Source organism: Macadamia integrifolia, chromosome 11 (assembly GCF_013358625.1).
Source record: "Macadamia integrifolia cultivar HAES 741 chromosome 11, SCU_Mint_v3, whole genome shotgun sequence".
Classification (NCBI taxonomy): domain Eukaryota; kingdom Viridiplantae; phylum Streptophyta; class Magnoliopsida; order Proteales; family Proteaceae; genus Macadamia; species Macadamia integrifolia.
Genome location: NC_056567.1, coordinates 23428078 through 23453956, shown reverse-complemented (window position 1 = coordinate 23453956; position 25879 = coordinate 23428078). Strand labels below are relative to the sequence as shown.

Here is a 25879-nt window from a genome sequence, read left to right as displayed (position 1 = left end):
TAGGAACTTAATCCACAACACGTGGCGAGAGTGAAGTACATGTTATGACCCCATTTTCCTCCAAAATATAGCAAGATTGGTTTGTTTGGCCAACTGGTGGGTGTCACTGGTAGGTGCGAGACCCACCAGTGTGACCCACTTGTTGGGGTATTGTGGACCTCAGCATGCCCGGCTTGGATGAGCATGTGTGTTTCGACATCCTCGTCATAATGAGGTCTTGTATACCCGATGATGTCAGCTACATCGTCCGAAAAAAAAGATTAATGTGTTTTGGTCCATGAATGGGCAAAACCAAACAGACCCTACAAGATCTTTATGATCCTAAGAATAAATAGCACTTAAATCCCCCTTTTCTCTCTCCCATTTATAATTTTAGCAAGATTGGTGAAGGGAGTAAAGAAGAGGGACAATAGATGAAGAAGAAGAGAAGGAAAGGGAAAGAGGCTCACCCCTTTGATTCTGGAGCCGCACCTTGCCTTTCTGTTGCCGGAATAGTGACCGATGACTTGAGTTCTTCATTTTGAGGTAAGTAACACCATGAACCTTAAAATTTGATGAAACTCTTTGAGTATGTGTGAATCTAGAGGTTAACGAAGCCACGGTCAATTTTCCTTGAAGTATTTGAAGAAGGAAACAAAGATAGGAGGTTATTGAAGTAGCATTTGAGTTTGAGAAGAGGATTCCAAGATTTGGGGTTTTTCCAAGTAAAGGTACGATTTCCTCCCCCAAATATTGTTGTTGTCTTAGATCGATGGTACAATCAAGTAGATAAAGCTTAGAATGTGTGGGAAATGATATGGGAATCACCTTGTTGGGGTTTCAAGAGTTGGAATAGGAGAAAGGAGAAAAACAGCAAAGTTCGAGAGAATCGACGGGTAAGATCGACGGGTGCCTGACCCACCGGTGAGACCTACCAGTCACACCTGCCCCCTCTGGTTCTACCGACGGGTAAGACCTGTGGGTCAGGCGTGACCTACCAATCATTCCTGTACCTCTAGTTCTACCTACGGGTAAGACCGATGGGTTCCTGACCCGCCTGTATAACCCGTCGGTTTAGGCAGAATTCACAGGTGGGTTCTCCTACCCACCTATAGCCCAAATGAGCTCCGATTGAAACCAAACTCTCTGAAAATCTTCTTCACACTATTATATGCGTAGTGACCATATCCTATGTCGTTTATGGTCCCGATTTGTACGTATTTCTAAACCCTTTATCTGTGCTAGGTTTCGAAAAACTCATCTTCTCACTCCAGATCTTACCTATACCACAAGTGCTGATTCTTCAACAAGAATAGGTAAATGGGGAGAGGACTTTGATTCTTAATTTTGAAACGTTTTTGGCATCCTTTGCATGCATGGACTATATTGACATTCCAATTGCCATACTCATGCATATAATTGATGAATGAAGTGATGCATTAGAACTGAACATGTATATCTTAAATTCTATATACATTGTTATATGTTGAAATCTTGAAATGGAATATCATGTAATATTTATGATGCCGACTTGCCGATCATGTGTGAAATTTCTAGATTAGATGCTGTAGTCAGCTTGAAAACAAATGCATTGGTTCACCGTGGAATGGGACACAAAAGAACTATGCAGTTGTACTATCTCATGTAGGAGCAGGTGGTTAGGATTTCATATTCCCTCGTACTACGATCCTTCCCAACAGGGGTTTACGTGTTGGATTATCACTGGGGGAAAGCATCGGTCGCAAACTGCCGTGGTGGTTAGTACGCCCAGCTGATCATTAAGACAATTGAAAACATTAGTGATATATTCAGAGGGCCAATCTTACTGCTTTTAATTTCTGTTATGGTTTGGCCACGATTTACTTTTTTGAGTGCTCACGATGGGCCTTCTTGAACAACCTTATGGGCGTATCATGGGATGGAGAACGCTTCTTGAACCCGTGGCATACGTGCATTGTTTGCGAGTAGTACGTTACCTATGACCTCGAATGATTTGTTTAGGTGGACTAGAATTAAAATAAATCTCATGCATATAGTATCATTCGAATGCATTTGCTTGTGTGCGTCTTTTTTTTCATTTAATGAGCTAGTGAGCTCACCCCTCATGTACGCACCTTTTTAGATGATTTTACAAGATATTCTATAGAAGAACCCATGCCGGGTTCCACTGACGAAACCACAGTGGGGGATTGGTGGATCCCCGAAGAACTTGAACACGGTGAAGACTATCCGTGTGAGGGTTGTGTTGTAGGGCAACAATGATGGATTCTATTGATTATACTCCTTTTTTATTCTTTTGGTATATTTCTTTTTTGTGCTCTCGATATTTAAATTGTTATTTCTTGTGCAAATACCATGCCTACGGACCCACATATAATTGTACTATATATAACAATTTGGGTATCAAGAGTATATGGAAAATTCCAGTTAATCATTTATGACAAGAATTCCGCTGTAACACATTATTGTATTCCATTGATCACTTGTGGCTTACTATGCTGTGGTTATTGTATCAGATGATCTTGGTGGTTTGGGTTACTCAGAGGGAATCCGGTCACCGATCCGATTCTATGTGAACAGGGCATGACAATAAATACATGTGATTAAAAAAAATATATGTTATAACCAAGTTGGTGAAAAAGTAGTAAACTTATTTTTTTCCGTTTAATTATAGCACTTGTGGGTACAATATTGTCCTTTCACATGTGTAACGCATGCAAGATGATAAACCCATGTTTTAACTTTACTCAAGAACTTCAAAAAATCAGACAAAGGGCAATCAAACGAAGGTTTTTTTTTTTTGGGACAAATAATCAGAAGAATGTTACAACTTCTCCGCTCACCACTTTAGTCACAACAACAACATGATGCACCCGAAAGAAAATATTGGCAAACCGTTTGGAATAATGATTCTATACTTCAATTAATTTCAAAGGCACCAGCATATGGAATAGAACAACGCATAGAATTTGCAAAACTGAACAAAAACTATATTGAATTTTTTTTTTCTTTCAAATAATGTTCAGACACCATGTGACCATCCGCATGACTTTTCACTCACAAATAATTAACAATTAAAAAAAAAAAACAGTTTTTTTAATGACAAGTATTTGTTACCTCTTTATGTCCCACTCCCAAATATGTCACAAGAAGTACCGTCATGGTTTACCCTGGCAATTGTCTCCAGACTTCCAGCAACATGATGGCTAGTCCATACTTACTGGACAAGAAGTTGAATAGACTCAACCACAGCAAGTTTTTCTTAATTATAGGCACTGTTTCAGCTTCCCGTCATTTTGCTATAGGAGATTAAATATGCTTCTTGCTACATGATGTTCCCTTACAGCTTTATTCTCATTTCAAGAATCTAGCCTCTGAATTGTCATCAGTTGCGTGCATCACCAGCAATCCACTGCCAAATACCACCTGAACTTTGCCTCTCGTGGGTCCGAGCAGACGCGAGCTCCATCTCTCGGTCTGAAGCAAACTTTTGGTTTTGAAGAACACGTACCTGATCCTCTACAGACTGCAGTGACTCCAGCATCTTTTGTAGAACTTCAATTTGATTCTGAAACAAAGCCACAACATTCAAGAACCACCCAAACAAATCTAAAAACAATGAGGCTCTAGATGAGGTCAATCCTGTATCAATTGTTGGACGACCATTCTCAATGGTCACCATGTCATTTGCAGATTCAGTCCCAGCTCATCCATGAAAGGAAAAGAGGAATTCAGAAACAATAAGTAACCAGAAAAGGGAAAAGACTAAAAAGAGAAACCTCAAGTTTGGAACATCTTGATCTCTCAGAATTCAGTTGACTTTGGACAGAATGGAGTTCCTGATGAAAAATAGTAGAAGAAAATGATAAGTTAAGCATTCACTCGTTAGCAATCCTTATTTATCACAAACCAGTGTACCTTTGATAACTCAGAAAGGTTATTGTTCATTTCCTCTAGATCTCCTTTGAGCCTTGAATTTTCTGTTTTCACTTCTGTGAGTGATGACTCCAGTGTCTTTTTCTCAGCTGTAATTGAATTAATTTCCACTGTCAAGTCCTGTAGAGGGCTCTTTATTTGCACTTCCTGAATATTTGAATCTTCTGTAGTCGTGAAATTTGGCTTCTTTTCAGTTTTGGTGGCCACAGCATATGCAGCAGTAACAGAAGCTGCAGCTGCAGCTGCTGCCGGTGACTGAAAAATCTTTGGGCGTGCAGAGTCTTTTGGTTTGGGTCTCAGCACAAATACCTAATCACAGTAAAAGGCAATGTAGCTGAATAACCTAAGATAATAAATCACTAATCACAATGCGAGTATTTCAGTTACATCCTACATATTTTAAATTCAAATCATTCTAACCATCTACTAAAACCAAATTCAACAAAAGTGTCAAGTGATGAACCAAAGCAAGATGCCCTGAAACATAGCAAAATCGCATATGTACCGAACTTCTGAAAAATGTAAACCTAATGGAATTTTTTCAACATAATTAAAGAAGATACAACAAAATTTGCATATATATGGGTTGGTTGTATTATTCGCAAAAATGTCCCCATTATTCAGGATTATTCCGAATTTTCTTTATTTACATTTAAGGATATATACAAGTCTTTTGAAAATCATTAATTTACAAAAGTAGTTGATAAAAATGCACCCATAGTTTATATGCCAAATTTCTCCCTGTTTTCATTCATTGTGCCAAATTATACCTGAATCTATCCAACATCATATCTGTCCCATGCCCAAATTTACAATCCCCTAGAAAGGAAAAGGTCCTCCGAGTAAAAAGTTGAGGAAGGCAAAAGAATAAGGAAGCATGAAGTGTTGGAAGACTCTTCATGACTCAATATTTCATGTGCAGAACTTTTGCACAAAAGTTTGTACCTAGAAGCAAAAACAGAGCTACAAGTCTAACAATCCTTTCATCTATGCTGTGATCTTTGGAACTGATTGATCCTCATCTGAATAACACTTCAGCTCTTCCAGAAGTATGCAAGCATCAAGCATGTTCCGATGTTGAATCAATAGATTCTTTGATCATTAGAAGTTAGAAATGACGCAGAAATTGTGTTTCAGATCTTGTCCATCCTTAGATTCAATAAATGTTATATGCAAAGCTTCAAGGTATTTACCAAAAAAAAAAAAGATTTAAAGTATGCAAAGATTACGCCTTTGCACTCGACGGAAAGGCTTTATGAGTTACAGGTAAAACAACAGTTGCTGCATCTTGAACAAGATTTCCATTGTGTGGCTAGGATGCCAAGCTTATTGCTACTTCTGTGCTGACCATACCAAGGTACATTAAATTTATTAGTGATTGAAATATAGTGCTCAACTTACATTGTCATATTTCTACCCAAAAAAAAACCCTCCATTGTCATATGAAGATAAATAAATGTGCAGTCATCAGCATGAGAACTGAGGACTCCTCATTTCTTGCTGGTAAAGAATATTTGTTTCAGCACTCAATGTCATACATAATGTTCTGAAAAGCATTTTCAGGAGAAGGTTTGTAGATACTATGGGATTTACGGTCATAAACATTGTGCAACTGCCCTGGGACTTGGGAGTCAGCCTCTAGAACCAAGTTGGGATGGTCAAGGAATGTAGAAATCATCAGAGAAAATTATATAAGAGGTGCAGTTCTCAGCAAGGGGGAAGAAGTACACCACCAGTAGGAGGAAAAAAGAGAAGAACCAGGCCACTTGAATCATCCACGGTTCTGCTGGTTCTGGTTCTTGGTCGTCGACAGAGCCTGGTATCGACCAAACACGTCCTTTGCATGTGTGGACCCTGGTTTGAAGCATTGTTGTTGTGGGAAGATCCTTACAGGCTTATGAAAGCTACTTTAGAAAGCTTCTATTTATTTTAGTAATTGTCTCTATTATAAATTAGTAGTTACTTGGTTAGTAAACGTTCGCTACCACTTTATCTAAAAGCTTGAGCTATTAGGGAAGGGCAGTTTCAATGTATACATTAACATTCCCCTGCAAGTGCAGGCCAAGATCCCATTCTGGTCCTTGCACATGGAGCTCATGAGGGATTTCTTTGCTCGGCACTGAGGGAGAAGAATTGTCAGCCCTCACCTGATATTTGTACTTCCCACGAGTCCAACACTCAACCTCCCTGCTTGATACCACACTCACTACCTCTTCACCTAAAAGCTCAAACTGTTACAGAATGGCAGTGTCAATGTATACATTAACAGTAAGCAATGTACTACTCACTAGTTTCCTGTTTTGAGATTTCCTATTTCGTAGATAATTACTAAAATTTCATAGTTCCCTAGATGTTAAGGATCTCCCAGAAAATTAGAGAGTTCCCTAGTTTTTAATGTAGCTATGACTTATTATAAATAAAGAGACGTAACAGCAGCCCGATTGATTTTGGGAAAATATACTTCTTCGAGAGGCAACAGATCCTGTGGTAAAGCAGTGGCAACCCAAGGTGGTGATTCCTTGGTTGGTGGGTGTTGAAGCCTGCCGCAGGCCAGTGTGGGAAGCCCTGACCTTATCCCTTTCTCTCTTCTACATCTTCTTATTTTACCTTCTTCAGTTCCAGCAACTGCGAAGCTTGCGTGAGAGGTTCCTGTTGAATTATAAATATGGTCTTTCGGTTCCTGCCTTGTTACAGCACCCTGCGATTCCAGCTTCTCCCTTAGTTAGGTTCCAGAACAGCCCTGCTATAACCACAAATCTAACCTTTCGATTGGGCTTAAACATTGAAGACACTTCATCCTAGAGAGACTCCAATCAACCAGAATTGGGAGTACATCAAACTGGCAAATCTGGAGTATTGCAGTTTCTCTACCTTACTATTTTGTGTTTCCTCCTAGTTTCTATTTTCTGTTAACCTCACCTCTGTTATTCCTGATCCAACCATTTGGGTTTTGAAAGGTCAGCAGGAAATAATCTACAGTCGACCAGCTTTTGGTCTAAATCAAGAACTTGGATCTTGAGTTATTAATCATCTTCCTATTCTGACCTCTTTTACCTAATGGATATCACTGCACAGTCCTCTCCGTGGTTTAGTTTCCTAAATCTGTCCTAACAGGTTAGATAAACGCATCAATAAGCATGCCATCTGAAACAATGGTGATACCAAGACAGCCAACACCCAACAATGAGACTGCATGGGGAAGAAAGAATCACTATACTTCCATAACATGGTCAAATAACTTCATGGAATCATGTAATTTGAGTATTCATGTGCAAATCTAATTCATATCTTATCAGCAAGCCAAACAAGGTTGTCATGTTTAAATGAACCCCGAGTCTTGACATTGTCAGAAAAGCAAAGTAATTTTGCTAGCCAGCTATATGATTTCAAGGTTGGAGACTTCCATGTATATCGTGGATCAAGGTTGTAATGTTTAAATGAACCCCAAGTCTCCACATTGTCAGAAAAGCAAAGTACTTTTGCTAGCCAACTATATGATTTCAAGGTTGGAGACTTCCATGTATATCGTGGATCATGCAACAAATATTTATTACCAGCAGTAAACAAGCAGAAAAAGAACCAAGAGCATAAAAACAGTCACTAAAAAATTAAATGATTCTAATAGTTCCAGAGTTTATCCAGTACGTATCTCACAAATTTGTTTTTTTCTTTTAACAAATTCATAAACTACAGTCGAGAGCACAACTACTGTATATACTACAAACCTCATTGTTATACTTCCCATTGTAGCCTCCAAAGGCAATTAGATAATTCTCTCCATCCACTAATGCGGAACAAAGACTGAGACCCTGTGAAAAAACCAAAATTACAAAGTTTGTTTGTATGTGTTGTATATGAATGTACATATTTAAATATGTAAGCAAATATTCAAAAGCATAGATATGGCAAACTGAAGGTTAATGTAGCAAACAATGCAATCAACCACATGAGGGATAAGGATTTTAATTTATACACAGAAATTGGAGTTCATCTAGCAGGGATCTTCCTCATTTGCTGTGCTCAAAACCATTGCAGTTTGAAATAACAATGATAAGACGGCAAACAGGGTTAGAATAACTAAATAGCAGGGTCTTCCTCATGCAGGCATTTTCTCTTCTTTTTATTTTATTTTATTTTTATTTTATTTTATTTTTTATTTTTTATTTTTTTTTTTTTTTTTTTTTTTTTTTTTGGGGGGGGGGGGGGTTGTGGGGAAGGGAAAGGAAATTACCACATAACCTAAAATGGAAAGATCCTTTACTACATTATCTTGCCAAACTTTTGGACCATCGACTTACCCAAGTCAAAGATTAGTATTACCAAAATACACAACAAAAAATCTGTGGAGGAATTTGGTAGCGTAATTTTTTTTTACTATTTTTCCTCAATTTTTTCTATTGTTGTCTTTCCTTGAAATGCAGATAGAAAAAGTCATATCGGAATTCCAAACAGATTAGTGGGGATGGGTTCCAAACTGCCAAGTTGATGTCGATAGAGAAGGTGTGGCCAGGCATCAACAGAAAACTCAGAAACCTACAGTAAGCAGCCTAGTGCACATTCCTGGCAAACCCTTGTTATTGAAGAAACAGTTAATGACAGCCACCAACCCCTTCTCCATTAAAGCAGTGTGTCTTTGGGTGAATAAATAATTCATTACCAAAGAAAAAGAAATACAAGGACTACCAAGGAAAAAGGAGAAAACAAAAACAATAAAAGCAAAACCCAGCTCTCAAATAGAGGATGCATGGGGAGGAGACAGATCAATGGGGAGACTCAAGAATCTACAATTGATCTATTTCAAGGGGAATCAATGAACCACAAGGAGGTAGAAGAGAATTTGCAACTAATATCGAAAGCAATGGAAGATAAATCTTCTGGAAGGATCTAGAGTTGTGGTCCATCACATGAGGTTACGCTCCCACCAAATATGGTAAATAGCAGCACCAAAGGCAAGCTTACCCACATAGTCACAACAGAAGCCACCACCAAATGTCATGTCGACCCAAATCCATTCTCCATCAAAAGGTAAGATTCTTTCCTCGAGGCCAGCATTGGCTAAAAGGCCTTTCCAAATTGAAGAAGATAAGGGACAAGCGAAGAAGAAATGATCCACGTCTTCCAGAGTTCCAACGAAGGTAGCAATTTGGAGAAGCTAGAATCTACCTCTGAATAAATAACGATTTCGTAGGGAGGCAGTGGTAAAGAGCACACCAAGCAGTGAACCCGTGGCGAGGAACGGATCTCTTAAACCAGACCAGCTCGCACCAAGGCATGATGGGCCTTCGAGCCCTAATGAGGTCCCAAGTGAACTTGGAGCTAAACAACCCCAAAGATGAGGGGGACCAAACAACCAAATCTCCATTGCCTCTGGTTCTTCTGCAGATGGTCCTAGACAGCTAATAGAGGGGGAAAAAAGGAAGGCACAAGGGCCCACCCATCGTGAAGGAGGTCATTCGGGACCATGGCCAGTCTCTTGAACCCCAAGTTGTATCTAGCTTCGTCTCCGACTGAGTGAATGAGAATTCCCAAGGGGTACTGATTATCCAACCAGAGTTGAGTGGAAGCATCGTCATCAATCAGGGATCAAATAGCCCCAGAAGCAAGAGGCCTGAATTTCAAGATCTTTCTCCAGACCCAGGAGGAATCAGATGAAGCAGGGACAGTCCAAATGGACTCATGACGAAGAAATCAAGAGTGGACTTTGTCAAGAGTATACTCAATCAACTCAGATGTTTTTTCTTGGCAGCAAACCTTCAAAACAACTTGAGAAGACCAAAGACGTTACATCTTTTATTCTTCTCAAACTGAGGCCCCTTCCTCTTTGAGAAGGTAAACAAAAGCCTAGCTGATGGTGAAGGAAGTTGGCATGGTTAGACCCTTTCCAAAGGACGGTACACATAAGGGACTCAATCTCCTTGATTGCAAGATTGGGGCAGCCCAAAAATACCAAGCCAGTAAATGTAAGAAGACCGAAGCACAAATCTGATCAACTCGAGGCGACCGACATAGGAGAGAAACTTGCCCTTCCAGAGTTAGAGCCTCTTGTGTAAAAGATCTAAAATAGGAGAACAATGGTGAGCCGTCAACCTGGAGGAGATAAAGGCAGGCCAAGATACTTGACTGGGAGGCGGCCTAAGGAAAACTCGATGCTCTCCTTCAAAGAAAGTTTGATAGTCTCAGGAACACCAGCAATGGGCATAAGAGATTTATAGAAGTTGATACGAAGACCAAAGGTGTCTTAGAAAATACTCAAGCAATCTATGATCGCATCAATCAATGGGAGGTAGGCTTAGAGAAGATTATAAGGTCATCAACAAAGGCAACATTAGAGATTCGAAGGGCTTTATGTTCCGGCAAAGGAGAAATAAGCTTCCAGTCCATTTTGGATTGGATGTTTCCCAAAATAAATTCAAGGGCTAAGTTGAAGATGTAGGGGGAAAGGGGGCATCCTTGGCAAATACCAGCCGAAGAGGCAAAGTAGCCAACAAGACTACCATTGATTAGCACTGAGAAGTGGACTGAGGAGATACAATGGTGGATCCATATCTAATTAACAAACGAGGGGAGAAGGTCATCTTAAGCAAGATGCTGATTATGAAGTCCAATCTCATGGAGCCAAAGGCTTAATGAATGTCAATCTTCATGAGAGCAGCAGGGAGATGGTTCTTCCTGTCAAAACCTTCAAAAAGGTCATTACAAAGAAGGATGTTACCTAAGATACTCCAACTCAGAATGAACACATAATCTTTGTCACTGACCAGAGAATCGACCACCAACTTGAGCCTGTTAGCGAGGACTTTAGCAAGTTGCAAAAGGAGATAGGCCTGAAATCACCCATGGAAGAATCACCTTTTTGGGGGATGAGACAGAGAAAAGTGTGATTGATTCCTTCATCTGACCAAGCTTGAAGAAGAAGCTCTGGATGGCCTTAATGAGATCCACTTTGATACTGTCCCATGTGAAGTGGTAGAATTTCATATTGAACCCATTCGAACCGAGGAATTTGTTGGCTTTATAAGAGTGGACAGCAGAGAAGATATCTTCCTCAGAAGGAATAGCTAAGAATGGGCCAAGAAGAAGAAGATTATCTGGGATCGCTTCAAGAGGAGACGAATAAGGCCTGAAAATCTTCAGGAAGTAGTCCACAGCCTCAAACTCTACAACCTTTGAAGGGGGGGGGGGGGGGGGGGTTCCCATCATTGGCCAGAAGCTTGGTGATAGAATTAGCATGGACCTAGCTTTCATGGACCCGTGGAAACAACCAAATTTACAATCTCAATCTCAAGCCGTTTGACTCTGGGGTTCTACCTAAGGAAGCCTCCTCTTGGCAGATATGGGAATTAAGGTCCATAGCAACAGCTATCTCTTCCTCCACTAGAGTAACATTGATTATCGAATTAGAGCCTTAGCTGGATATCAGATAGGCTTTGTAGTCAGACACCGAGGTAGAGATGTTTCTGAAAACATGACGAGTTCCATATGTGTAAAAATAAACCTTGGACTGGGTTACATATGTGTGAATCATGGTCCAATAGGTTTTCATGGTAATAGGCCACTTAACGGGCCTAAAATAAGGGTAGGATTAGAATACAGAATTCACTTTATTTAGTTTAAGTTGGAATCCTAGTTAGAATAGTTGTTTAAAGTCTTTTATTGGTCAATTAAGTAGCTAGTTTGATTATTAGTTGATTTAGACAATTTTTAATTATGTAGGAGTCAGATTTTGAGAGGCAGCTAGCAATTCAGTAACACAAATTTATGAAATAAAGATATTCAGTTTCTGAATTTTGGCTCTGTGGATTGAGTGCCTACTGTTGTGGAATCAGTGGCATAACTTGGTGGATTCCATAGTTGAAGAGATGATTCTCTTCACTGGTTTTGGTCGAATTCCAAAACCACAGGTTAGGAGTATTCCTGCTCCATTTTTCTATTATCCTATCTGTTCTTCTATCCTTCTTTCTATTAATTCTCTATCATCCAAGTAATTTCAGGTCAGAATTCTATAATCTATTCCTGTGGCTATACTGTTCTACTAGACCTTTCAATTTCAGGTTTGTTTTCTAGATGAGTTCCAGTTTCTGATCTGTTTACCTGTGATTCTACAGTATTCCGATTTTGGTTTGTGTTCTTGTTTCCGGATTCAATTTATGTTTCAAAACCCTAAACTTTGTTGAATCAATTCTCAGTTCACTGTTTCACTCTGAAATCAATCCTTAACTGAGCTCCGTTTCAAATCCTTAAAATATTCCATCGATTCTGCAGTTTTGGGGTTTCCTAGTTGCAGTAGAATTACTCTATAACTCAGGATCCAATCGTTAGAATTAAATCAAACTTCATAGGCCTTCTCTAGTGGTTGGACTGACCCTTCGATTACAATTACAAACCCACCAGAACTGCTCTGCTCAAGTTATTAAATTCTCTATTTTTTTTCTGATTGTAGTTCTTATTTCCTGCAATGGCTGAGCTATTCTCCCACTGGAGTTTCCCTAATTCGGGAGTAGTCATCGTTAAGTCTTCTCATCATGACATAGTTCAAAAGCCATATACAATCCTAGGGAGAACAGTGTCCCAACCCAAACCAGAAATATGGCTGTGAACAATCAAAGCATGCAACCAACAAAAAGTGAGTCCAGTCTCTCTCTCTCTCTAGGCTCCGTTAGAAGAAAAGTGATAAAACCTCCCATGCACAACCCTTTGCCTTTTTTTCTTAATGGTTGTCTAAATAAGAAACCATTGGAATAGAAGCAAATCAAAATCTCAAGGCTATCTCCGCGCTGCTCACAAGTGTAAAAGGTTCTGATTTAGATAGAAAGTGGGCAATCATGAAAGCTTCTAACTGGATAGGTTGTCACAAAATCTACACACTTCTATGGTCTTCAACTTTCTAAAACAAGATCCAACTCTCAAATCATAGAATTTAGCCCAATACTACTTGACAAGAGAACTGCAGGGAGAATCTCATGTAAGGAAAAAGAAAACAACCTCGCTGGCAAGAGGATCACGTTCATTTACTCGTGTCAACACTGACCACACAAGCTTAGACATATTTAGCACAAGTGTTTCCGATGCACCTGTACACACAAATGTAGTCATAAATCCATGAACAGTAGAAACCTGGGCAGAAATATGAATATAATCATATTATATAACTTAATAGTCATGACTATCAGCCTACCACTTTTATTATCTCCACCACCAACTATATACCAGTTGTTGTCCACAGAGATACCAGCATGACCAGCCCTTGGAGTCACCAAGTCACCCTGAATTTGTGGTTGAGACCATTCCAACTGCATGTAAAGATGTCTCATCATGTCACACAATGATGCAAAACTGACAAACCAAAAATACGAAGTAATACAGTATAATAGATTGGGTGTTTCTATGATTGAGGATATGTTTACAAATTCCCTTTCCAGCCATGGCATTCAGGTGATGGGTTAAAGGCAGCTCTGCAAAAAAAAGACTGAATGGCTGGTTTTGCTACAACTGCTTGAATCTCGTGGAGTGCACCTTTTGCTAAGCATAATACTGGAAAAACACCCAATCTAGTATTACTTTCTGAACTAGGCTGCCCGGACTTTTCAACACACTTATCATATCCACATTGACGTATGACAAAACCTCAACAACCAGAAACTGTGAAGAGGAAGAGAAGAATGGAGATGGAGAAGTAGAGAGACAGTGAACACGATTGGAATGGAATGTAATGCCTCTATCGTGGACAGCCACTCCCTTGTATTAATCAAGCAACCGACTCTTAGTAGGAAACCTACTAAGCATCTAAGTCTAATTGCAATAGAAAGCAATTAAACAATTCTAAGTCTAATTACAATAAAGGTAAATAACTAAAAGCAAACTATAAGTCTATAACTCAATATTATCCCATTATCCCGCAGTACACAGCAACACACGACACACTAACAACATGAAATGGAAAAGAAAACTACATGGATATTCGCCCAAAAAACATACAAAAGCTCACATTCAGCCATTCGTGTTGTCAACAGAACGGTCCTATTTGTGATTGTTTCATTATTACCACCTACTATGTACTAAGTGTTTGGACAACCTTAATCAGTCCATTGCTTCTCCAAGTTATTTGGTTAGTTCCCTGACCATGAAAGCTTTGAATTGATTCAATATTTTCATATGTTCATAAATATGTGCAATTGAAGATGAAAAAGTCAGAAGCCGATTGGAAATTTTGGAAGCAATAGCTGTCATGCATAAAACTGATGGAATTACAAGTTAGGTTCAATAGGTGATTTTATTTTCCATTGGAAGCAAAACCTCATGAATCTATATATGTAAAGATCTACCCAATATAGCTGCAGATATGCCTCAGTAAATCCTGGACTTTTAACACGTTTCACCAAGGATTCCGGAGTTAAAAGCCAACAATAACTTCATTCTTAAGGCTAATAAAGTTTATCTTACGGAGCATTAACCTGCAGTACACTCCGTTGAACAAATCAAACCTGGTATACTATAAAGTAGTGTTGATGTACACAGGCAGCAAGAGAACTTTGTTCTGTAAAAGAGACGAAATTCCCAAGCATCACTATTCACAAGCAGAGACTTTACATTATATAGTATACATTCTGCTACTCTGGTGTTTCAAGCTTGCTTGACTTCCATTTTTGTCCTAGGTCGAGATAGAACAGATATTCTGATTAATAATTTTTGTTTATGGTGAAATGTTTTAAAAAGAAAGGTGCAACCATGAAATAAAAGTTCAAGAAAAAACAAAAAATGAGAAAGAAATGAAAAGATTCCTGTAGGCAACCCCAAATAGTTGGGTTAAGCTTTATTGATGGATCACATTCCTCATGCTCCTGACCAGGGATGACAACAAAATAATTACAACAAGGGCTGTGAATAGAATGGGGAATGATTTGGATGCTTCTTTTTTTTTTTTTTTTTTTGGGGGGGGGGGGGGGGGTGTGCGATTTGGATCTGATTCTGATTTGAATACAGTCTGAACCATGTAACTGAATAGGGATGTTGACATGACATCTATTTATAATCAGGTTGAATCCATATCCATCCAATATAATGTCATAATTATCTATATTCAATTATGGTAAAAGGCTGGGCACACCACCAGGGTTCCCAGCATGTGTCACCTCTCTCCTCGCTCTTTGGAAAAGACCCCCTGCCCTCCAGTGTCAGGCCTTGATTGGTGTGTGCCACTAGCCTACGGAAACGGCGTTCCTAACCCTCTCCCTTCAATTATTCATCATGTTGGTTAATATGCAAATCTTCATTCAACAATTTTGTCCAATCGACTCAATCCACAGTCCTTAGACCTATGTAGATTGTAATTCCAGTTTCCATACAGTGTATAACGTCTCAAGAAAATTCATCATTTTTCTTCTCAAACTATTTGGTAGTTTCATAACTCCTTTAATACTCTTTTCCAAAAATAACTAGCTCACCAAGAAGTTGTTGATGCTAATATACCATTTATAGGATGTAGATCGTTAACATCTCATAGAAGGGGTTATTTGAATGCCCCAAAACAAACTCAGGCAACCTAGATTCAAAACCTGACCCAGCAACGGGAATATGATATCTAGTATATTCAGAAATCAAAAGCGGGAGGCAATACTAACTTGCTAACAAATGTTCAGGCAATTATAATCAGACTTACCTGTTCCATTGATCTAGTAAAGAAACACTTTTACAAATCAGAACAACAGTCAATCCATTTCCCAACTTTACAAATTGAAATTTTTTATGAAGTCGCTATTAGTGACACTTCTAATGCTACCGAAATCCATTGCTACAAATTTTGAATGCTTACAGTCTGCAAATCCAGCACATGGAGATCATTGAAGCAGGTTGAATGAGAACAGCCACCAAAAATTAGAAGGTAGCGTTCTGCATGCAGTGCAGCTGTGTGATCAAATCTTGGTGCAGGAGGTGTCTTCCTATGAAAACACAAGAAAGGGATCTACAACTTTCCTGAGAGCACATACACTGAATGTCAAAAACATAAAGAAGTAAATACATACATTGCTTCTACATAATCCCATGTCATTGTCTCCAGATCAAGAATATGGATATCATTCAGCAACTTCCTGCTGGTGTCCTCTCCGCCAAACATTATCAATCTAAAGCCAGACAGTGATACAGACTGCCCTCCACGAGATCTCTGAAAAGCACATGCCCATGACGTTTATTTCCGATAATAAAAATAGATGAACAACTCCTTATGAGTAGAAACAGGGGTGACTATGAAGCTTAGATTGGAGTGATAATTCCCCCAGTCACTAAACAAGGATGAATTGAAAGGAAAAGAAAAAAAGTTTTAAGCAGATTCAACAGCTAAATATGGAGGTAAAAAATAAACTGTCAAAGAAATTACCGGGACTTTTCCAGATGTCTTCACAATAGAGCATTGGTGGGTTTCCAGATCAATTGACCAAACTACAAGAAACACAAGTACACGATAACAAGCACATAAAGAGATCAGAGAATTTTTGTTACAGTACAACAAACAGCTCTTGAATAAACAAACCTGTTACATAGTCTGAAGATTCCTTTGAATGCCCAGCGACAACAAGAAGTTTGTTTTCCCACTTCACCTGTCAAAAGCAATCAAAAGCAATATTAATTGACTTCACAGTCATGAGAAAAGACCTAGAGCTGATAGATAAATGGAAAGGAATGAGGAATCAAATCACAGGATATAGATGTAAATATGGAACATTCATACATCCAAATCTTTACCAGACTGTGTCCAGAGGTAGCAGGCAGGATCGCTTGTGATCTACTGTCTTCCAGATTATCAAGATTTGGATCCATATGAAGTTTTAATGCAGTCCATACCAAAGTTCTAAGATCAAAAACCTGCAACACAACTTACATTAATGGAATGTACTAATATATACAATAATAATGTATAGAAATGAAAAGGTCCGTCTTTACCTGAATATCAGAGAGGTGTCGACCATTACGACTTCCCCCAGCAATATACAGCCTCTCATTGGCCACTATTGCCGAATGCTACAATAGTGAAGCAATCAATGTAGTCAGCAAATAGGCATATTAGAAAGAGAAAAGTGAAGTTCAACAATTCAATGCCAATTTATGGTCCCAATTGAATTACTATTACTACAAACTCATAGATAAGATCCGGAACTAGATTTTACCTTGTAGCGAGCTGCTGGGCGTGACCCAGATATAGGAAGTGCTATCCACTGGTCATAGGCCATATCCGAAGGCCAACGATTGGAATCTAAGTCGCTTTTCAACTCTTCAGTTCCCATAACAGCTGTTTGAGTGTCATTGCGGTTCAAAATTCATTAGTTCACAAGGTTCAATTATGAATAGTGAAAGACTAGCAAGAATCGTGGAGATTAAAACACCAAATTCAGAGGGTAAAAAAAACGCAAAAGCGGAACGACGCACAGCACAAGACCAAAAAAAAAAAATGCTTCTTTCAGATCGTGATCCTCACAGAACATGATTAAACTACCTATAGTTACTACCTTCGCTGAAATGGGTAAGGACAGACATTGAGAGAATACAGTTCACTTATGCAGAGAACAGAGAGTTTGGTTAAATAAACTCAATTCGAGGGCAAAGAAGGCACTAATTCCAGTACTTTTCTCAGGCCAAACTCATATTTATCAAGATTTTAACTTTTTCCAGATTGTCCTACCTATAATTCAGAATTCCAACCACATTTCCAAAACCTATACTACTCTTGAAATAAGAAACCTATCTCATGATCCCTACGTTGCAAGAAGAACTAAACAAAAGCTGGTTTCGCATTACAATGTGCGAAAATCAAAGTCTTACTTACGATTCAAGATCTCCAAAAGAGAAGGCAAACTAAGAACTATAAAGATTGAAGATCAAAGGCGTCAGATCTCATAAAAAGAGGGGGAAATGGAAGAAAATCCATCATAAATGGCAGTCAATATCGATAATTCTTACCAGAAAAAACAGATCTGCGTACTCAGGAGGAATTTCCCTCTCTACTTACTTCCCGACTCCAATTCGTGTCGTGGGACGGACAAAAGAAACCAAAATGTCCGCCACGATCGTCGGCTAGTCCAACCGTCCTCAAGTCTTCGGCGGTTTATTTTGCTTCGTCTTCTGACTTCTTTAAGCTCTCCCTCTAGATTTCCCCGTCTCGATAAGTTTTCACAAATTACAGTGCATCCGTTACAAAATTTTAAAACGGGATTCGGATCGGTGTCGACCGAAATAGATTCGATTTCAATCCATCGTTAGCAAAAACGGAACGGTAAAAAAACATAAACATATGTTACGGATTTTAAACAGAAATTTTTTGAACGATATGATCAAATAAGGGTAAATCTTACTTGTAGGTAAAGGTAAAATGGTTTGAAAGAAGAATTTAAAAAAAAACAAGGGTAAATCTGTCCAATCTTGATTAGTAGCGGTTGAGACCAGTGTTATCAATTCGGCCGAATTATTCGGTCGAACCAAATTTTTTCGAATTTTATCAAAAATTCAGACCGAGTCAGAATTAAAAATAAAATTCGGTAAAATTCGCGATTTTTTCAAAAGTGAATATAAAACGCGAATAATTCGGACCGAATCCGAATTAAACCGAATTATTCGGTCCACTTAAACATTATTTTAAAAAAAAAAACAAAAAATAATAATAAAAAACAATTAAAAAAAAAAAAAAAAAACCAATAAGCTTTTTTGACCGCTTTTTTGACCGAATCCTTAAATTAATCAATCGAATTATTCCGAATAATTCTCCGCCCGAATAATTCCCGAATCCAAATTTGCTAACTATGATTGAGACTTGAGACGGTTCAGGTTTTAAAATCTTGATCCATCATTGATGTGATAGATGGTTCCAAGTTTCACAGTCCTCATTAGTTTTTTTTTTGGGTTACCCCACACCTATTTCTTTCATTTGATCAAATTACAATTCAACAATACCCTTCGGTCTGCATTCTTGATTACAACAGCAACAAGAGTTCAGTCTTATCCCAATTAAATGGTCAGTTACATGAATTTGGTATAAGGGGGAGGGGGAAAAAAATCTAGACATCTCATTTACAAATAATCAGCAACCCGAATCTTTGCCTCTCAAGTAGTTTTATCAGATGTCATATAGGGTGAAAGCTTGTCTTTTGCACTTTTCTTTACCAACCCATCAATGGTCATTTATGTTTTCCTTCTAGTTCCATCTTTTTGAATCTAATAACTCTTTTGTATTGGGGGCATCCAAAGGTCTCCTTTGGATACACCCAAACCATCTTAATCGACATTCTCTGAACTTATCATGAATTTGGGCAACTCCCATATCAGTTCTAACTCGGTCTGCATTCTTGATTATCGACAGTCTTAATCTTTCATCCTTCTTTTTTGGGTAACACCTTAATCTTTCATCCATGATCTTAAGAATCTAGGCCCACTATTTATTCAACGTATATTTTTCATCTCAGCTTCTCAATCTCAACATTTGTGGGTCTAGGGTATCCCACCCTTTGAACTATACATCTATACTAATGGGATTATTTAAATTAAGGTTGTGTTTATATGATTTCTTGGAATGCATTATTGAACTTTGAAAAATATTTTGACCCCTTATGGGACTGAAACTTGAGAGCAAGATGGGTCAGTCCTCGATCAAATAAATCCACCAAAAAATTCCCAATTCAAAGTTTTCCAATTGAGGTCGAAGGCATTGTCTGTTACATAGGTGGATTCACATAAGTCTGCCATGGTTTTACGCATCTACAGAGAGACTTCCCATAGAATTAAGGGAGAGGGTTGGGTATGCTAGTGGGTTAACTAGGAATAAGGTATGCTAGCGTTTGTTAACCATTAGATTTTGTCAATTTGATCTAAATCGGTGGATTTATATTTAATCCTATCGACATGCATTGAGAGAAATTCTCAGCTATGGTACGATTTTCTTGAGGAATACTCATATACAACTACGATTACTCTCTCTCTCTCTCTCTCTCTCTCTGACGACCCCTCCCCCTCCTTGGTTGGCTTCGATACTGGCTTCCCCTTTCCCATACTCTCCTTGCTGCACCAGTGCCCCACTAGCAGCCCCTACCCAACCCCGAGTCACACCTCTCCTGCTAATTCAGCTCCCCCCATTCCCTATGCCCACCTCTTGCGCTGAGGCTCCCTCATCTCCTTCCTCTTTCTCTCATTTTCTAATCCCTCTCTTTCACTTTAAAGTTTCTTAACGCATAAGTTGGGAGCAACGTCAGAAAACCAAGGTCAAAGAACCCAAAGTTGGGGAGATGCAAGGGTAGTGGATTCATGTTTATGAGAGGCAAATACTTCTTAGCAAGGATAGAGTCTAGAGAAAAGAAATTGGAGACATAGCCCAACAAGATTCTGTTATTAAGGGAAGGATGTTAACGACTTGAGTTTGGCCGTTTAGGACACTAGTTTTCTTTCATTCCACAAAGGGAGAGAGAGAGAGAGAGAGAGAGAGAGAGAGAGAGAGAGAGAGGGGTATGTGGTTTATCATCTCGCCACATTCTAGTTAAAGAAACAGAATTGAAACAATGTCAACCCATAGGCAACGAATTAGACTTTAAAAAAAAAATAAAACAAAATTGGGGCTTTACACTCTTACATACGAAGGATTTTGGATTTTGGATTTCAGATTTTTTTTTCCTTTCATTTTCTTGTTCGTAAGAGTGGGTGTGGCTGGAGTTGGCTATCGAGATGTTGCTAGAAGGGCAGCAGGGGGTGGTTGGTTGTGGCTATTTTAAAAAGGGGTGGTTCTAATTAATGTGCTACCATGGACAATCTATGGGAAACCAATCAAGCTTGTGGGAGGGGAGGAGAAAGTTTCTGGTAGAGACCATCAATTTGGTGAGGGCGGGGTTGGGGGGTAAAGGAGGTAAATAACGAGTCAGTGGGTTGTAGTAGGTTTAGTAACAAGAGAGAGGACGAGGGAGAAGGGAAATGTTCCGCTGGTGGATCACAGCGGCGAGAGGTGAGGGAGTGAGGGTACAACTACGCAGTATGTATTTCGTATACCCTCTCGCCACTGCAATCCACCAGTTCAACATCTCCTTCCCTCTTCCTGCCTCCTCCCTCCTCCCTCCTCCCTCCTCCCTCCTACCATTTGCATTGGACATATTACATGTATTGCCATTTTTCATCCAATGACTTATATTGCAACTTTATCATCTAACAGCCAATAGATGCTAGCATGCTCTATTCCTAGTTAATGTGCTAGCATACTCAACATTTTCCCATTAATTCAAACCCAACCTAAGGCTCTTCACGGAGCAATGGTTCTATAAAAGGAACATCAGTGCTTATGGGCCCATATGACCCAGATTCTTATGGGTTGGTCTTAAACCCTCTCATGTAAACCCATGAACATAGTGGGTATTTTAAGAACCACTTAATCAAACCATAGTTAGTAAATTTGTGGATGGCAATAATACTGGAACGGATACGTACGGTAATTACATGGACCATATGGTAATAATATTTTTCTAAATGTTCGGCACAATAAAACATGTACAGAAATGATACGGTACGTGTTTAATACGGTTGCTATGTAGAATCTGAGAACAAAAATATGGATTTATTTTGGTATTAAGAATGAACTAAAACTAGTTGTTCACAACTACTTCTAATATCTCATTCTGTCATAAACACCTATATCCAATCTAGCTTTCTAATTGGAGATCATTTCTCAATTTTTTTATTTTTATTTTTAGATCTAATATTAATTAAGTTTAATCATGTTTTTCATAGCTAATGTTGATAGGTGATCCATCAACCACTTTCTATCATAGCAAATAATAGCATATATTTTTCAAAATAATAATAATAATAGCATGTTAATAATCATTTAACAAATTAAAATATCATTATTGATATTATATTATCAAACAAGAAAATCCACAGTAATCCCTACTAATGCTGATTTGTATTCTAAAACTAAATCAAATCTCGTATAGGTCCATTCAGATATTCAATAATTCAATTTTAATAACCAACGGTTGATTAGTAATTAAGGTAAAATTTTATATTAGATGATAAAATTATAATTAAGTAGACTTCATAGGCTAATGGATAAGAATAGGACGGTGGACACATAAGGCATTTGATTAATAGATTTTGGACAAGCTTGAAATGAAGTTAAATAAATGGTATATAAGATATAAAGGAGAGAGGGAGGGCAATATGAAAAAATGAGTTTGAATTAATAAATAAGAAAAAGAGACGTGTGTCATCCACCTTTTTCTCAAAATCGAGAAACCTATAGAAAGTGATAAGTGTCATTTTGACTTTTGGGGTTGTGTTTTTTTTTTTTGTCCCAAATTAAATGTATTAATAAGAATAAAATGTATTATACGCGTGTAAAACACATATAATATTGGATCGATATGCTAAATTATAAATTTTTTTATTGAAAAGTTCAGATACGGCAAAAATCCACGTGTCATATGTGAGTTTACTACCTATGAATCAAACCCATGTTCAATAGAAGGCCCAAGCCGAGCATCTATAGATCGTCCCATGCCTTCGTTTCTACTACCATGGACCCAAACGTCCATAATGGACCAAATCAGTTACTTAATTTTCAGCCCATTTCAAGCCCTCCTTCATTTGTGATAAGTTGGCCCATGAGCCTATGGGATTGATAGCCCCAAGCTTTGTGTGGTAGCTAAGAGAAGAAGAGAAAAAGAATAGAAAAAAAAATGAAATGATAACAAATTAAAAAAATATCTTCGTTTGGTTACTAATCGAAGAAAAGAAAAGAAGAAAAAAAAAGTTCTTATAATAGAAGAAAACTTCACCATTCTCAAGGTGAATTTTGAAATTTAGAAAGATAATCTTCTCTTGGTTTAGGACATACCAAACACAATGAGAATTTCTTAAAAAAATAAAAATAATACAATTTTTTATTTTATTTTCTTATATTGATGACCGAACACAGCCCAATGTTTGATACTATAAGGCTATGAGAAAAACCCAAGACAAAATCGATACATCCTAATTAGTTCGTGTTTCAATTTCATTCATTCTCACATCAAAATCGATGAAATCAAATCAAAATCGATCTATATATTGACCCTAATCATGTCATTGGACGTGTCTTGATTTCCATATACTAAGATGACGAACCACTACTCCCTAAGTATTGGACCCTCCACAATATTCCCAGAGTCATGCCAGATTATTGACTCGTCGAGTTCTATAGATAAGGAATCAGAGTCAGAAATATATCATATAATCATACGTAATTGTTTTCCTATCTTAAGTACTGGCTCAAGGAGAAAGTGCCAATCCCACTATGCGATTCTACGTGTCAGTATTTCTGAAGTGGATACCACTCACCCCATGGATTCATCATAACGAATTGGGAAGGTAGGTGGTGGTGATTGGTGAGTGTATGGCCATGGCCTTAATTTTTATTCCCTCTTTTAAGAGCATGGACAATGTGAATGGTGGACCAAATAGAAATTTGTATTCCCCAAGTCAAAAGTGGAAGAAGAATCTTTATTTGTGAATATAGAAATGCATGGAGAAGAGAAGAGACAACACTTTCATCGCCATCACCACCAACACCACCTCCACCAACTAATAGCCACCGCCGCACTGCCACTTCCACCAAACCCCTCTTAAAAGATGAAGAAGCTACTAGATCAGTCGAGAGAGCTTAGGAAACGTGGCCCCTCAAGTGCTTATATATAGAGGACCCAACCTTAAATTTTCCTTCATAGCAATCTTCGAAGCATTGTACTTGGAGTCTTTTGAGTGTATCAAAAGGCAAAGGTCGATAATCTTAGTTACCCATTTTGAATTGACAACATGGGGAGTTCAAGAGTACTGGGTCTTGCATTCTTGGTGTTACTCCTTGTGAACTTCTGCTTAGCCGCTAGGCCTTCTATCTACACCGGACCTGCTGCTAAAGGAGGGGGAGGTGGTGGTGAAGGCGGGGGTGGCGGTGGTGGTGGTGGTCGTGGCTCTGGCATTGGTTCGGGTTCTGGATATGGATCTGGTTATGGCTCTGGTAGTGGTTCTGGCTACGGTGGTGAGGAAGGAGAGGCGGATGGAAGCGGTGGAGGTGGAGGTGGAGGTGGAGGTAGTGGTGGTGGGGGCGGCAGTGCCTCCGGCTATGGTTCTGGTAGCGGATCTGGATATGGATCTGGATACGGCTCAGGTGGTGGTGGTGGGATTGGCGGAGGTGGTGGAGGTGGCAGAGGTGGTGGAGGTGGCGGAGGTGGAGGCTCCGGGTATGGGTCTGGCAGCGGTAGTGGCTCTGGGTACGGTTCTGGGAGTGGTAGTGGGTATGGAAGCGGTGGTGGTAGAGGCGGTGGTGGAGGTGGCGGCGGCGGCGGCGGTGGTGGTGGTAGTGGTTCGGGCAACGGCAGTGGCTCTGGCTCTGGCTATGGGTCAGGGTATGGCTCCGGCGGTGGCCACGGGGGAACACCTTGAGGACACAGTTACCGTCTCTGTTGAACCCATAAGTCTCATTTCCATGATGTAGTATTACTGTGTAGTAGAGTGGCGGTCTGATGGGATGTAGATCATATATGTATTGTGTAGATCCTAGAGCCTAGAGGTCTCTATGAATAAAAGTAAAAATGTTTTCAGTTTTCAGTTTTCAGTTTTCAATTTACCGTTGAGATTTAACTGTAACCGATGCCACGTCAAGGCTTGACATGGCAAATTTTAGATGGTTGGATCCAGGTAAAAGGCCAAATAAGAGGTAGATCCCAAGAACAAGTTGAGTAAGATGTTATTCTTATTCGAGGCAAGGCACATTGCAACACTATGAACAATTTTATTTCGAATTTCGAATTTCGAATGGGATATTATCTCATATTTGCTCAATAGCATGTGAATATATTGTTCATCTCTTTTTATTCCTTTAATTCAACATAAGCTCAACAACCAAGAATTCTATTGTTGTTAGGTACATCAATGGTTTGACATCTCATAAAATTATTAATCCTTGTCATTGGGAGAACAATAATTTTTCTCGCAATATTTCTTTTAGTAAAGAAGAAATAAGGCTTACTAATTAAAATGGAAAAAAATCGTCTGCAATTCCGATCTCGTACAATTCCGTGCAATACCACCTTCAGGGGGTGACACGTGTATTGATACCAATGCAATGGTCCATATCTGATTTAAATGACTCTTCAATGATTTAACGTTTTATTAGTTGTACCAGATCTGCGTGATCAGAATACGTGTAGGGAAGAGTAACAATATGAGTGTTTCTTGACCAGAATGCCGTAGGAATATCAGAACAAACTTCCTTTTCAAGTTGAGCTTGAAAGTTTTCAACTCGAACTTGAAAACTAGGATCATTAATTTTTTGCTGTATGCTCTTTTGGTAGATTTCAGAGGACAAAGAGCATATGAACTTTTCTTTGGACTGTACTTGAGTCCTGATTTCATTCACCGTATGAACCTTGGGAGGTTCGATGAAATGAAAGGTAATAGGATGATTTTGAATCATCGAGTGAAGACCAATATTATCAATTTGCATAGGATACAACTGGGATAGAAATGGAGTGCCTAGAAGTACGAATTGAGCAAGTCCTTTTACCATAATAAAAGGAGTCTTCAGGCAATGTCCATTACAACAGATAGAAGCAGAAGGGAGTTTATACCCAATCTCCATTCTATATCCATCAGCAGTAACTAATCTTTGAGTGGTCTTCTCAAAGTATCTTGAAGGTACAAGGCCTTCATTGATACAATTAATATCGGCGCCTGAATCAATTAAGGCGATGGTTTTGAGGCTAAACTCATGGTTTACAACAATGTCAATCATAACATGCCATCGATGAGTTTGAACCTGTTGGATACTTAAAACTTGAGCATCTTCAGAAGAAACTGCAGCAGGAGATGCAGAGGTACTAGCCACTGGTTGAGCTGCTAGTAGATCCTTGAAGGAAGCTTCTTCTTCTACATATGGCTCGAAGTTCTGAGTATTATAAAGTTCAAGAAT

General features: G+C 38.8%; 2 protein-coding genes across 3 annotated transcripts; one reads left to right on the top strand and one right to left on the bottom strand.

Annotated features, from left to right (window-relative positions):
* Window positions 1–2947: 2947 nt before the first annotated feature.
* LOC122093652 (acyl-CoA-binding domain-containing protein 5) lies at window positions 2948–18056 on the bottom strand. Of its 2 annotated transcripts, none has more exons than XM_042664015.1 (14): window positions 17866–18056; window positions 17076–17197; window positions 16852–16929; window positions 16654–16773; window positions 16442–16508; window positions 16289–16350; window positions 15936–16075; window positions 15725–15851; window positions 13091–13205; window positions 12898–12986; window positions 7641–7724; window positions 3898–4224; window positions 3759–3818; window positions 2948–3547 (listed from the first exon to the last, which is right to left on the bottom strand). In XM_042664015.1, exons 2-14 carry the CDS (start codon window positions 17190–17192, stop codon window positions 3365–3367), a joined length of 1569 nt encoding a protein of 522 aa, XP_042519949.1. In that variant the 5' UTR covers window positions 17193–17197; window positions 17866–18056; the 3' UTR covers window positions 2948–3364. The 2 variants fall into 2 exon arrangements, with proteins under 2 accessions (XP_042519949.1, XP_042519950.1); XM_042664016.1 differs by lacking the exon at window positions 17866–18056 and adding an exon at window positions 17732–17753.
* Window positions 18057–23724: 5668 nt separating this feature from the next.
* LOC122093001 (putative glycine-rich cell wall structural protein 1) lies at window positions 23725–24403 on the top strand. Its single transcript, XM_042663280.1, has 2 exons — window positions 23725–24076; window positions 24201–24403. Exons 1-2 carry the CDS (start codon window positions 23725–23727, stop codon window positions 24401–24403), a joined length of 555 nt encoding a protein of 184 aa, XP_042519214.1.
* Window positions 24404–25879: the final 1476 nt, after the last annotated feature.